Below are 16,099 nucleotides of genomic sequence, written 5' to 3' on the forward strand. Positions count from 1 at the left end.
TGCGTTTTAATATCATTTTGAAAACACATCTTGTTTAAGTCCACAAAATAACCTCCTTTAGAACTTTAACTTACATGTCGTGAAATGAAAGGAAAAGAAGAATGCCATTTTTATTTTCATAATTAAAACATCCAAAATCAAACATCAAATAAATATTCCCGTTCAAAATAAAACGAAATAAAAATATTGACAAATTTTAAATACAAATGAATATAATTTATCAGATAAAATTCAAATAAGCGACAAGTAGGGCCCCCTTCAATTGATACGTCAAAAATTAATACTTTAATGACTGAAAGATCATCTGGTGACTGTTCCCAAAGTTTAGCTTCTATTCCCAGTTATTGCCATTAAAGAAAATGTTCTAAAGGGGGATGTTTTGTGCTGAAGTCGATGTGTGGTCAAGTTTATTGCCAATAACTGTCACTGTCCAATGTCGGGCAAACTTTTGTAAATAATCAGCAATAATTGTTCTCTTATGAAAGATGTAGTACGAGAGCTAGCAACGTCGGCCAAACAAGTATTTTTAGAAAGCTGGCTCTTTAATATATTGTTTACTATGCTCTCTGGAACGGCATGTCTGGCTGCCGGTAAACATTGCATTCCCTACTGCGCATTGAAAGAAGATTCTATATTTTTATTAGTTCTTTAAATTCTAGTATTGAATATAAACCGACCAAGTCTCCATAGCTCCGCGCGTAGAGGTTTCGCCTTTCAAGCGAGGAGTCAGAGTTCGAGTGCAGGTCAGGGCAAACGCTTTTTTATTTTATTTTCGTTTATATTCTGGTAGCAAAGTATTAAATAATTCTGGTGATTCAAAAAAAAACAAATATTTAATACTTTACTATTAGAATATAAACGAAAATAAAATAAAAAAGTTTTTGCCCTGACCCAGTCTCGAACTCTGAATCCTCGGTTCGTAGTCGGAAACTCTACGCGCTGCTCTATTGAGACTTGTTCGATTTATATTCAATTCTTCTTATCACGCCTTCTCCTGCCGAAGGTTGACGATCCAAATGGCAATTGTGGCTCTGGAAACGGCAGCCCGGAAGATTTCCGCAGACGAGCATTCAAACCATCTCCTTAAATCTTTTAGCCATGAGTTCTGACGTCTTTCTACTGATCTTTTCCCTTTCACACTGTGCCCTCTATTGCGAGGCGCAGTATTTCGTATTTATCACCTCTCATCACATGACCCAAGTATTGCATTTTTCTTTGCATGATTTTATTCAGTATCTCTTTTTGTTGCTGCATGCGCTGGAGGGGTCAATCATGGGTAATCCTTTGTACCCATGAGATTCGCAGCATCCGTCTGTACACATACATTTCGAAAGCTTCTATTCTCTTTTCGTCTGTGAATCCAGTGTCCAGCTCTCGCACATCCATAGAGTAACACAGAGAAGATGTAGCATCTGGCCATTCGAGTTCTGAGTTCTGCACTGAGGTCTCGTCTTGTAAAAAATGATTTCATACGAAGATTTTTCTCACTTGCTCAATTCTTGAAAATATTTCTCTTTGCAGGTCGCACTGACTATTGATGTTAGCTCCTAAATTCAGCATATTCATGGTATACATTATATTCAATACTAGAATTTAACGGACTAAATAAAAAATATAGGTTCTTCTTCCGATGCGCAGTAGTGAACGCAACGGGTATCGGCAGCCAGACGGCCTGCACGCTGTTCCAGAGAGCATAGTAAAATATACATATATCAAAGAGCTAGCTTTCTTAAAATTAAAATGCTTTCTCGAAAACGTTGCTAGCTCTTAGACTAATGGATAATATTATAGTAATAACCTAGGTTACCTTAATTTCTAGATACTGAAAAATGAATCAACTAAAAATGAAGATGAGACTAATATAAAGATACCCAAACAACCAGCAGGTAAATTAATATTCTTAATTTTTAATCGCTATGGTATACAGGGTCCAATTTTTACTTTGTTATAAACGACAAATAATTTAAAATATATTGCTATTATTTTTTCGTATAAAGTATGAATTTAAGACAAGAGAGGTTAATTTTTACTATACATTTCTGTAAAGATGACAGCGCTTAATTCCATTGGTAAAGCTTCTTCACGTCACAACCAGGTCCATAACTGCTCTCACTGGTATAAAATAAAAATAGAGTAGTCCTGTCCTGTAGGTATTCGTCGTCTTCGAGCTTGGTTGTAAAACGGGCTACACATTATACGATTTGTCGTACTACGAGTTGCACAACACCAAATGGTTTCGACCGTTTGGATCAATGATTGAATAGTTAATGGCATTGTAGTACAACTTACAGTTAGACGGTCGTATCACACGGAAGTACAGCATGTAGAAAATCTGTCATATAACGCAATAGTAGATACGATAGATTGATAGTTTGTGTGCAAGCGCTTCTTGTTGAAACCAAATTTAAACATTTTTCGTGGTAAATTAATTACAATTCAGTTCATAAAAATAGAAAATGAAAAGTTTTGGTTAGATTTTATAGAAATATATTGTTCCCATACATGTTTGTCGGATATAAAAATTAACGAATACTTAAACAAACATAAAATTAGTGCAAGTTATTAGAATATGTTAGAAAAATTAAAAGAAATAAAAGCAAATGCTACTTTGGAATATTTAATTACAATATTTGGGAGGATTCTTCATCTTCGTCTAAAAAACGAGCACTATTGCCATGGCGAACAAAACAAAATCAACTGTGAAACTACTTACTCTACGACAGACATTAAACCAGTAGTGTAAGTTTGTGGACAACATTGCACCCGATCTGTCAAACGGTCGAATCAAATTTGTGTTGTACAACCTGCAGTACAATAAATCGTATAGTGTGTGGCCCGTTTTATACAAGTTGGTCTGTGGTTGTACTAATGTCTAGATAGTGTCTTATTTTACATTAATAATTCAATAAATAGTATATTATATATACTATTTATTACTATTATATATATATATATATATATATATATATATATATATATATATATATATATATATATATATATATATATATATATATATATATATATATATATATATATATATATATATATATATATATATATATATATATATATATATATATATATATATATATATTATTCAACGAGCATATAATGGTGGCTGTTATTCACGCGGATGAAGTTTATGTATATCATATTTATATATATCATAAATCATCCAAGTGAATAACAGCCATTATATACGAGTAAAATACTATACTTTATCCAGAACTATGAAAAAATTTAAGTTATAATAATATAAATTTTTATTTTTAATGTCAAAAAAATATTGAACGAGTATAACGAGTAGGTAACATGGAAACAAAACATTGAAATCTTCTTTAACTAGGTAGCATAACATAACTAACTAATTTAGCTTTAACTAATTAAAACGAAAATTATTTATTTACATTAATGTTAATGTTTGACAGCTCTTGTTTGGAGTTTGGATCGAGATATCCGTGGAAGCGGTGAATAATGAAACCATTATTCACTAGTGAATAATGAATATTATTATTATTTCATAAACTCATGTATAATAATCAAATTATAGACGAGTCGTGGATCTCTCTCTCTGTCTTTATTCCTACAAGAGGAATGTAGTGGTTAGGTGATATGTGAGGTTTGTCTCCATAATTCCCTGTCTTGTGCTTCATGTACAAGCCTGTGCAGTGGCTTGTGGGTGATCTTGTGGATGATTATCGACAGGCAAAACAACAACAAACCTGATGTTGTGAGCATTGGTCGTTTTGAGGTTGTAAGTCAATATATATATATATATATATATATATATATATATATATATATATATATATATATATATATATATATATATATATATATATATATATATATATATATATATATATATATATATCTTGGGTCACTTATAAACAACACGGGATCGTTAGAAGGGGAAATAAGAAGAAGATGTGAAATGACAAGCGTGGCAGTGAACTCTCAAAGATATGGCGAGACAAAAACATATCTAAACACTTAAAAAAAAAGGCTTGTTCACTGCCTAATATTTCCTATATTAATATATGGCCTGAACGATGAGACAGTCAGAAATGAAAAAAATTGACGCAACTGAGATGTACTGTTGGCGACGAATGCTCAGAATTCCCTGCTCTGCCCGTCGAACCAATCCATAATCCAAGAACTGAACATCACAGAACGCCTCTCAACTTCTATACAGTCACGTATACTTAAATATTTCGGTCACGTTATGAGGAGGGATACTGACTGTATGGAAAAACTCATTATACAGGGCAAGGTTCCGGGAAGAAGACCAAGAGGCCGCTCGCCCTCCCGATGGATAGACCAGCTATCAAAGAGTCGTGGATAAAATATTTTAAATAACTCCTTTTTTAGATAATTTCCTTGTAACATTTAAAAAACTCATTCTGTAGTTTTTTTTTAAACCAATGGCTAAAACGAATGTCATCTTTATAGTGCACGCATACTAGTTCGTATTGTTTTCTCTCAAATACTTACTATTTCATAATAATTCTTTTAGGAAAGCCAAAAAATGACAGTTCGACGGCTAACCACTTAACGGAACACTCGAGCTTATCTAGCTCATCATCGTCTTCAAGCAACAGTAGCGACAGTGACAGCGTAAAGTAAGATAATATTTTTTTTAACATAATATAATTTTAATATCAGAGGTACTACCTAATAAATACCAGGCTCGTTCTTACTATTTAACTGCATCTTACTATTTAACTGCACAGACCGCAGATTTGGTCGGAACTGTACTAGACTATACACTGACGAAATTATCTTTTATAAAATCTGAATGTGAAAAGATCGCTATCGATTTAACATCTGAACTGCGCGATTTGGCATGCAGATTAAATCGTTGCGTGTAGGGCCCCTTTAAGTCTAAAAGGCACCCTACACACAACGATTTGATGGACTTAGTGGGTAATAACATCAGGAGCAGACTGCGGGGGAGAACCTAACCAAACGCTAAACACTTATAGCGTCTGGAAAATTATATTGGAGATTCTACTTAATTTACTCTAATTGTCTAATTTTTATTATTTATATGGACTGATAAAAGAATCTGTATTTTAATAACAATTTCCAAGTAAATTACTGTGGAAAACACCTTGAAAAACACCGTATCTTTATGATACTGTTTACTTTTAATTGTTTATAAGAATATTGTAAACACGCGTATCTGCATTGTAGAATTTATAAACAAGTTGAAATATATTTAAACAAATACCTATGTAATCGATAAAATTAAATTATTTTTGCGAATTAATTAAGATTAATATCACAATAATTTTATTATCAATAAAAAATAATTGTTTTAGCTTTGATAGCTATGAACTCGACGATTTGGACTAATATTAAAAAGATCCAAAAATTTTTAGGCGTAATAAGGCGACAAGCACAAAAAGCCGCAGTGTTTTCAGTATAATCCCCCTTCCTTCCGTTATAGACTGTGGAAGGGTATACACCCATGTTTAGGGGGGACAGGGTATTTCCCATCCTCCTCTGAAAACAGATGTTCCTCCTCCGAGGGTATACCCCCTCACGGTTGGGGTTGCCTCCGGTTGAGGTCGCCTGTGAAGTGATCTGTCTCTATTTTCTCCACCTCTTTAACTTGGTCTCTCCTTAGACCTGATACCGGTGTTGTCCCGAATTTATAATAGAGGATATATCCCTCTTTCTCTATTGCCTCCTTGTATTTGAGGTCAATTCCTATTGCCCTATTCCTGACCATGATCCTCCTCCCTCGAATTGATGACTCGCCAACTCGATGTCTTTGCATTGGAGTTGGATAAGGCTCAGCAAGTAGGCGGTGTCTTTCCCCTTGCTTCTCGGCAGAAAGACCGTGATTCGGCTCTTTTGGGATGTTTTCTCCCTTCACTGCAACCAGTCCCGACCCTGCCAGTTCTTAAGCTTAGGTGCCGTTTCCGCCAAACAATCCGCCGATTCTTGAGATACACAATATAAGCAGCATGCTCGCCCGAAAGTGTATCCCCGCAAAACGCAGCTGACCCACATGTTGCGGACCGTTGCGTTAAGGTAAACGCGCATTTGTTCGCACCAGACGCAACGGACGCATCCATCGAATCGCAATATATTTTAGTGCAATCCTCGAAGCGGGCTAGTACGAAACTTCTGTTTTTCACGTTCGCTTCCTAAATTTAAAACGAGTAGTAGTTCTGATGAAGAATTATTTGCAATTGCATGTGCATTTGAAGAGGAAGAGCAAAGGAACAAGAAAAAAACCGAATTTGGGGCCATAATGTAAATATGAAGAGGAAATTCTATAGAGAGATTTCATACCTTCCTTGATGACTTGATAAGAGATGAAGCAAAATGTTTCCAATAGTTTTGGATGACCTATATGAAAAATTTAGAGGCGACAATCAAATTCTGCAAGTCGATTCCTGTTTACATCGCGCATTTCATCGAATTTACGAATGACGTCATCCGCACGCATCGTTTGCGGATTTGCACAAATTTAATTCTTTTCTAATAATTAGATATTCTGAACATATAATTAGATATTCTTAATAATTATTATTCTGAACGGATTTCCGTGTCTACGATGCGTCCGATACGTATGTATGTGCGTTATCTCATTTAAAATAAGGCAAATAATTTTCGTCCGTTCCGTGTGTCCGATACGTCCGTCCGATGCGAATAAATGCGCGCTTACCTTTAAGGTACGCGCACACTGATCAGGGTACCTATTCTTGACCACTCGTATCTTCAAATATCGCTCGCATCTCCGAAAACTCCATATAACAATACACGTGATGCGTATACGCAAAGTTGCGAACGATGTCAAGTATAGGTACCCAGAGCCGCACTCGCCGCACGCGCCGCATCACCCGAAGAAAAATATTGTTTGTGTTACTTTCAATGACGGTGCGCACATTAGCCAGAGCTGCACGAATCGCATCGACGAAAATGCGACTAGCATTGTTGGGCCTTTTCGGTCAATGCGGCTAGTGCTGCTGACGTCACACGCAAATCCTTCTACTCTACGCGGGTAGCCTAATCGAACTACCCAAAGAGGGATTAGAAATTCAATATTATGCTAAGAAAGTTCGCAAATTTTTTTGGCTCATTTTGAAATATTGAAATGTATGAATATGTTTAGTTCGTCCTCAATTAAATATGATAATAATGTGTGGAATTCCCCTCCCAAAGGTAAAATTTTTGCAAATATTGTGATTTAATGGCCATAACTTTCAATTTTTTCTCGTAATTTCTTCTTCTATTAGCAAGGAGTTCAAATTATATATTGTCATTCATTGTCGAGAAATATTAAAAAAATAACACGCTTATCACTGCAGAAAGGACTCTGGAAGCGACTGATGACAAATTCGATTGGCAAATACGGATATAGTAGGGGCAAAAAGAAACAAAAGAGCGAATAATGCGGTGAGTGCGGCGCGTTGGGTACGGGTCAGTGTGCGCGGCTAGAAGAAATGTGCGATTCGTGCGGCTCGTGCGGCGCTGGTCAGTGTGCGCGTACCTTTACAATTCACTCGCTACTACTTCATCCTGTATCGCCTCTTCTAACTCCTGACTAGGAGCTTCCCCACCAACAAGGTCTTGCATCTCCTAGGAGAAGAAACCTTCATTTGACCTGTAAATGACAGTCTTATATGACAAAAAAAACATAACTAAAACCCTACCTAAAGGGAAATTAAAACAACTTTCGTTGCACGTCATCAATGACACCATGGTGCCTTATGGGGTCTTATGGAGTTTGCTTATGGTCATATTTCGTATTATGATGTGCAACCTAAGTTATTCTAATTTCCCTACAGCCAGGTCCCAGGCCAGATCACAATTTTTTGGTATGGCTTGATATATATTTGGACTCTGTTAGATCTTAGATATTTCCATTTGATTTGTACTGTCAGTGGCGGATACAGAGGGGGGCCCATGGGGCCCGGCCCCTCCCTAAAATCTGGAAATTGTGTAAAATATTAGGTTTTTGGGTAAAAATGGTACCCTAAAAAGCATATTCTAGATTACTTTTTATTTTGGCCCCCCCCTAAAATAAATTTCTGTATCCGCCCCTGTGTACTGTTATGTACTCTAGTTGTTAAGTCGTTCTCAATACAACGTATTAATTTTATATTATTGTAAAATTATATATTTATACATATTTACCCAAATAATGTAACTGTTATTATTGACAATTAATTTCTTATCAACGACATATCCTATTTCAAAATAGAAAGATTTAATGGGTAATAATCCAAATAAAAATCCTTATAAAATTGTGTCTAATATTAAGAGATAAAAAAATAATCTATATCTTCAGCACACCGTACTGAAGTATATCTAAATTAAGACAAGCATGTGTATATCCTTCGCGGTAATCGGTTATCACATCTTTAGATAAAAAAAAGCTATTGAAAATATTTTGTAGGTATATTATCATGAAACAATAGAGAACTTATTTTTTATTTAAGTTGAAGTTGTGTTTCCCAGTGTTTCAAGTATGGAGATCATAGGAGGGTAAAGATAGAAATTTAGTGCTTTGAAATTTAAGTTTGAGTTGGGTTCAGTGCAGATGCTCGTAGAGTTCAAGTGAACTTAGTTCAGTTTTCAGTTCAGTTTCAATGTGTTTTGTTTGTAAAAGAGTTTTAAATTAAAGCTTATTAAAAGCGTTATTTTTATAAAGCAGGAATCAGATTTGTAAAACGTGTCTATATTTTTGTTGATTTTAACACGGTATATTAATATTTTAAGTCATAAAACAATTTAAGTTAATTCTTGTTAGTAGGTAATTAAAAACTTTACAAGTGAAATACTCCATTAATAAGATTAAAGTCCGTCACACTGAAAATGTGATTTAATTAATAAAATTAAATTTTTGTATTAATAACATTTACCAAAAAATATTCTCGTTACATTTGAATGAAATCTTGTCAAAAAAATATAAATTTTATTAATATTATATAAAAAAAATTGGCGCCGGGAGGCACGTATAGCCGGCCATACTAAAATATGTTAATATCTCGAAAACTGCGACTTAGACTGATTTTGATGTTATTACAAATTTTGTTGCAAATATTATTCGTAATCTTAATTTGAAAACCGCGTTTCGCTAGCTACTGTAATTTTGGAGTTGCGATTTTTTTAAATTTTTAACCCCCTCCTATACCCCCTTACCAATCCCCCACCCCCACCAAAAACTAATGGCCAGATTGTCGGGTGCCACAGTATTTTTGTGCCAAATTTGGTTAAAATCGGTTCAGCGGTTTTTGAGTTATCGTGTTACAGACGGACAGACAGACAGACAGACACCACGAAAATATTTTGTATTTAGGTCATATATGACCCAAATAACTCATTTTGAGTGAAATTAAAAAAAAAACTTTTTTTTGCCGATCCTAATAAATTTTCAACAAATGACTAAAACATGAAACTAACTACTTTAACATTTAGTGGATTAACCAATTTTATATTAAAATTTTAAGACTAAATGTTATAGTAAATTTGTCTAGTTTTCGACTGTAGCGTCAAAGTTTTCAATGCAAGTCGTATAATTACTAGTAATTACTACTCCTTCCGTGTAAATAGGTCAAATAAAACAGTGGACTAATTCTTAATAATTTAAAATGAACACATCCATAATTTATTATTTTACTCTATTTACTACAAAACTGATAGTCAATAAAAATTAATTTTAGTTCATAGCTATAAATAATTAATGATACTTTGAGAGCTGTATAAAAATTTAGATAAAATTATTTTTTATTGGACTCACATGTCACGACGTCCATATTATATTTTTTATAAAAACTATGTTCCCTATTATATTATTTACGTGATAAATTGGTTTAATCGTTTCTTTAATTTAATTTAATTTGAATTAGAAAGAAAACAAATTAACTGTAACTAATTTAGTAAATAATTATTAAATGGAAAAATCCTAAATATAAATTAATATACTTAGATAATCATTGTTTTTATCATGAATTTCCAATATTGAGGTTTCATTTATATTTTTTTATGAAAAAAAAAACTTAAAAGAGATATGTATTGGAGATGAGAAAAACTGCGATTCTCCAATCGCAATTAAGACTGCGATTGCGATTTTTAAATCACTGCGACTGTAACCTGCGATTGCGATTTTAATATTTACTAAACTAAATTATTTGTAAAAAAATGCTTTTTCTAAATATGCCAATGAGCCACATTCGTTCCATTTGAAAAAACTGAGATATGATTAAAAATACGATTTAGGCATCATTTAACTGGCCAGGACAAATCAAATCTATTTTTCCAAGGCTCCTTGATTAAAAATTAGTATTTTTAACACAGCCATTGCACTCTAGAATCAAATTTAAAATACAACTTTTTTTTAAGCGAGAATGTCAAAAGTTGACATATGATATGTCATTATATTCAGAGTGTCATTTTCTATCGAATAAAGTAAAAAAATACCGAGGGTGTCATTTAAAAATCAAAAGTTGTAGTCATTTCCGGTGAAACAGGAAGGATTAAAAACAATTGAATATGTCAATCAATCCTAATTTATGTCATATACAACATACAAAATCTCGTTTTTTTTATCAGAAAAAATTGGCACCGGGAGGCACGTATAGCCGCCCATACTAAAATATGATAATAAAAAGTTGGTAGGCAGTTCTTTTAGTTTCAAAGTAAAGGAATTTTTCCAATTTTTTATCTCAAAAACTGCGACTTTGCCTGATTTTGATGTTATTACAAATTTTGTTGCAAATATTCCTAATCTTAAATTGAAAACCGCGTTTTGCTAGCTACTGTAATTTTGGAGTTACGATTTTTTAAAAATTTTAACCCCCTCCCATACCCCCTTACCAAGCCCCCACCCCCACCAAAAACTAATAGCCAGATTCTCGGGTGCCACAGTATTTTTGTGCCAAATTTGGTTAAAATCGGTTTAGCGGTTTTTGAGTTATCGTGTTACAGACAGACGGGCAGACAGACAGACACCATGAAAATATTTTGTATTTAGGTCATTTGTGACCCAAATAACTCATTTTGAGTGAAATTAAAAAAAAATTGCCGATCTTAATAGCCTATACCTGTTGGTATGGTCGACTAGAAATAAAGAAGTTTTAGGGTTAGTTGAACCACTCTTGAGAAGTACCCGGTGTATTATGATCGTGGCCCTAGAAAATACCTTGTCTATAAATAAATAATGTCAGAGAGAAAATTTTATTTTTTTTTAATTGAGAAGTTTACTATAAAAAATGCTTCATTAGACCACAAAATTACATTCGCAACAATATGGCAAATCTAAAAAATCAAACTCAAAGACAGAAATCACGGTCCCAGTATACAAAATCACAATCGCAAATAGCAACAAGAGTAATACTGGTTGCCTAAATGGAAACTCGCAAATAGAAGAAATCGCAATCACAGGTTGCCATTGCGATTTAAAAATCGCTGATATTGAATCTCAATTTACGATTTCTTGCTCATCTCTAATGTATATGTTGGAGGCAGATGCCGAATTCGGCCTATGTCCGAAATAATTAGACATATGGCGATATTATAATTAAATATACCTACCTATATCCACAAAGTTACGCGGAAGAGTTTTGATTGCATTGGTTTCAACTTCTATGCGGAGGGCGTTAATCTTTTGTTGTTATATTATAGCAAAAAAATTAACCCCCTCCGCAAAGAAGTTATATAAAGACTATTTATAACAACGAAGTTGCACGCATCTGGCAAGTTTAGTATGGACAAATCGCCATATGTCTAATTATTTCGGACATAGGCCAAATTCGGCATCTGCCTCCAACATATAAATATATAGTGTGATAGCGGATTTAGTTATTTATTTTTTTTTATTACTTATATCCTCTATAACTATTCCATGTAAATGATCATAAGTCAACTGGTTGTAATAACTACAATAACACTACTAGCGATACTTAACATAAGCCATACATTGTGTAAAATAATTAAAACACCAGTTTTCCAACAAATATAAGAACTTAGGCTAGGTGCTGACATGCAATTTTGAGTCGACCGATTAGTTAGTGGCAAAAGTTAAAAAAATATATTCTTATGGAGCCGATCGCTCGACTATTTGATTATGCGTATATGTGCGCAACTTCATTAAGAATTCTGCAACTAAATAGTCGGCTGTCTCAAAAATGAATTCTATGCAAAATAGCCTATCAGCGCCTAGCCTTGAGATACAAAAAATCTAAGATCTTTTAACTATGCACTATATAAATTTAATTTTATTTAAAAACATTTATTAAAGAAAATATACTATTTAAGAATATATAATTATCTAAGCTGTGAAAACTATGCATATCTAATCACTGACTTATCTATTTTCTATATTAGATAAGTTGGCAATTATCGGCATTAAGAGATTAACTATTTTACAGTTGCCTAGTGGGTAAAGCCTATTATTGTTATTTGTTTCTTAAATAATTAAAATCTTACAGAACAAAAAAGATATACATATTTATATTATAGTACGAGAGCTAGCAACGTTGGAAAAACAAGTATTTTAAGACTCTTGGCTCTTTGATATATCTTTTACTATGCTCTCTAGAACAGCATGCGGCTACCGTCTGGCTGCCGGTAAACGTTGCGTTCACTACTGCGCATCGGAAGAAGACCCTATATTTCTATTAGTCCTTTAAATTCTAGTACTGAATATAAATCGAACATATCTCCATAGCGCAGTGCGTAGAGTTTCCGACCACGAACCGATGATTCAGAGTTCGAATCCGGGTCAGGGCAAAGACTTTTTTATTTTATTTTCGTTTATATTCTGATAGTAAAGTATTAAATAATTCTGGTAATTAAAAAAAAACAAATATTTAATACTTTACTATCAGAATATTATTATCTGATAGTCAAGCAGCGTTAAAGGCGATCAACTCAGTATCAATCAATTCGAAATTGGTCAAAGAATGCATAGAGAAGCTGAATAAATTAGGCAAAGAAAACAAAGTCCTCCTACACTGGGTGCCTGCTCACCAAGGGATAGAAGGCAATGAAAAAGCAAATAATCTAGCTAGGAAAGGAGCGAACACTCCACTAACTGGACCAGAACCGTTCTGCTTTCCAAGTGGTAACCAACTCAAGGCGGAACTCAAGAACTTGGAAGATTCCATCCGCAACCTGGAATGGAAATCTTGCAATGGTCTAGGACACTCGAAGAAGTTTCTGAGGGCTTATGATCAAGAAAAAATCACAGATCTTCCTGGGTCTGAGTAAGAACAATCTTCGGATTGTCACGGGGTTTTAACAGGACACTGTCTCCTCAATGAACACCTCAGTAGATTGAAACTAAGAAGAAACGGCGAATGCAGATTCTGTGGGAAGATGGTGAAACACCAGTACACCTCATCACTGAGTGCGCCGAGACGACAACCATTCGTGCCATGAATTTTGGTACGACTGATATTGGAGATGGAGAACTACCCTCTATAAAACCGTCCCAGATACTGGCTTTTGTCAAAGCCCTGGGACTGTATGATGAGTTATGATTCAAGAAAGGGGGACACAATGGATCTGTAAGGTCGAAGTGATTAACCCCCCTCCCACTCATTCTAAATTCTAAAAAAAAAAATCAGAATATAAACGAAAATAAAATAAAAAAGTCTTTGCCCTGACCCGGATTCAAACTCTGAATAATCAGTTCGTGGTCGGAAACTCTACGCACTGCGCTATGGAGACACGTTCGATTTATATTCAATACTAGAATTTATAGGACTAAATTAATAAAAAAAATATAGGATTTTCTTCCGATGCGCAGTAGTGAACGCAACGGGTATGGGCAGCCAGACTGGGCCGCATGCTGTTCCAGAAAGCATAGTAAAAGACATATCAAAGAGCCAGACGTCTTAAAATACTTTCTCGAAAACGGTTCTAGCTCTTAGACTATTATATTAAAATTATAATATTGAAATATATTTTTATAAAAGCGGACTCTGACGACTCGTGTACTTTTTTACGCAAGTATTTTTATAGGCATACAGGGTCCGGCGAAAATGCTCCTATAATAAATAACTTAAGAATTGTGTATAGATGCCTGAAGCATCCTGTATACCCTGTACACCAACTACAAATGTTTGTCAAGTACACGAGTCGTGAGAATCCGCCTTAAGAGAGAATACAAGTAATTAAAAAAAAACTGTTTTTTAGGTCTGATATTCTATCACCAGCAAAAATAAAATTAACCCTTAGATACAGTGTCCAGAGACAAAGACTTATAGTGGTTGTGCACCATGTAGAGTAAGTATAACAATTCCAATTTGTAATTGTTCTTCTAAGTATTGCTAAAATATATAAAAAAAAGTTTGAAATTAAAATAAATATAATAACAAACTTAGTTATACTTATAGGATTTTTAATTCTGGGAACTTTGGAATAGTTATTTGTATTTCGTCTGAATGAAAGCATTACATTATTGTTAAACACTGTATTGCTAAAATTCGATGGCAGAATATTTATAACATTTTTGGTTAAATCTGTAGACAAAAGTTTAGATTTATAATGTCAAAATGTAAAATGATGTTATCTTATATGTCATAAATATATTTGATAGTTTTTCTAATCTTCATATAAAATTTAATATTCTTATAATAAATATTACTAATTATTATTTTACTTTAATTAATTTCTTAAAATAAATATTACTAATCATAATCTATGTAATAAATATACTAGGTATACATATTTCATATTATTTTTAAATTTATATTTCTAACTGAATTTTTTGTATATATTTACAGAGACTTGCGTTTTGATGAAACCAAAGGAATATACGTAAAACTGTATTTATTACCGGAAAGACACAAAGACACAAAACGTAGAACAGAAGTAAGTAAAATATACTCTCCGGCACAAAATTCAGCCACCCTAAAAATTTGACTAAGTTTGATGTTTCATAACTTTTTATTTTGTAATCCAATTTTTATGACTATGGTATCAGTGTGAAGATAAATTTATTCGCATTATTTTTTATTACTTTAATGGCTTATATTTTTCGGTTAGGTGGGTTTCTATCGGGGTAAATCAAAACGGTGTTTTTTGCAATAAATTCAAAACACCCTGTGGAAACAATGAAACGGGAATTTTGGATAAAAATATTTTCCTGTAATCTTAGATGTATTCCTAACATTATATTTTTTTAATTATTCCATTATCTCTATTATTTTATGAACTATACATTTTTAAGTAAAGTATCGATTTCAGAGACTCTTTTATTGACAAAATTATTTTATAATAACTTTAATAGCGTGTATGCCCACCTCTCGCAGCAATAAGAGCTCTAGGTCTTCGTCGTATCGAATAAATAAGGGTAATTATTCTTTCTTGATCTAAAACTTGATGAATATCAAGCTATAGATCAAGAAAGACTTTTATAAGATCTAAGGCTAGCATTATCGGAGGAATCTCTGTTAATGCTAGCTCATAGCTCAAGCTCTTGTAAAGTTTGTGGTGGAATAGGACGATAACGAACAGTTCAGTACATCGCACAAGTGTTCAATTGGATTGAGGTCGGGACTACAAGAAGGCTATTCCAATCTTCGTAGTCCAACCTTATCCAGGTACTCGTTCACTACTCGTACACCTAAGCTCGTGGTTACATTGGATGCGTATCCGTGCGTTTTTTTGGTCGTCCGTGCTCGGACGTGCACGCAGCAAAAAACAAACAAATGATATCTACGCAGGTGGTTACATTGCATCGGAGTTTGCGCGTCCGTGCATGTACGTCAATTTCCGTTAGTCGGATGAAAACAAACTGGTTTGTTTTTTTAATACGTGCACTTCCGAACATTCGAATTTTTATATCTCTGGGCCCAATACATTCCCGAAAAATTTAAATATTTTTGAATACCAGGTTTATTTTTATTTAGGATATAATTAATGTTGCTGGAAACATTCTAAAATATTCAAAAAATTTGACCGGTTGCTGTTTTAATTCACCAAATATTTTAGATATTCATTTTCTTCCCCTTTTCTTGCATATAAATCATTTACCAATATTTTCTTCTGTTCATAAGTAGTTATTTTAACATTAAATCTTCAGACAGCATCAAAGTAGTGGCGTCCGTTTTGACAAACTCGACACACA

General features: G+C 33.6%; 1 protein-coding gene across 1 annotated transcript in view; it reads left to right on the forward strand.

The window, feature by feature from the left end:
• LOC115889466 (extended synaptotagmin-3-like) overlaps positions 1–16,099 on the forward strand; it is a 41,950-nt gene that overhangs the window by 23,577 nt on the left and 2,274 nt on the right. Inside the window, exons 16-19 of the mRNA XM_030909451.1 lie at positions 1,820–1,886; positions 4,520–4,625; positions 14,164–14,253; positions 14,754–14,841. Coding sequence (XP_030765311.1) covers positions 1,820–1,886; positions 4,520–4,625; positions 14,164–14,253; positions 14,754–14,841 — 351 coding nt within the window. The remainder of the gene's footprint in view (positions 1–1,819; positions 1,887–4,519; positions 4,626–14,163; positions 14,254–14,753; positions 14,842–16,099) is intronic.

This window comes from Sitophilus oryzae, unplaced genomic scaffold (assembly GCF_002938485.1).
Source record: "Sitophilus oryzae breed Bouriz unplaced genomic scaffold, Soryzae_2.0 scaffold_815_pilon_pilon, whole genome shotgun sequence".
Lineage (NCBI taxonomy): Eukaryota > Metazoa > Arthropoda > Insecta > Coleoptera > Curculionidae > Sitophilus > Sitophilus oryzae.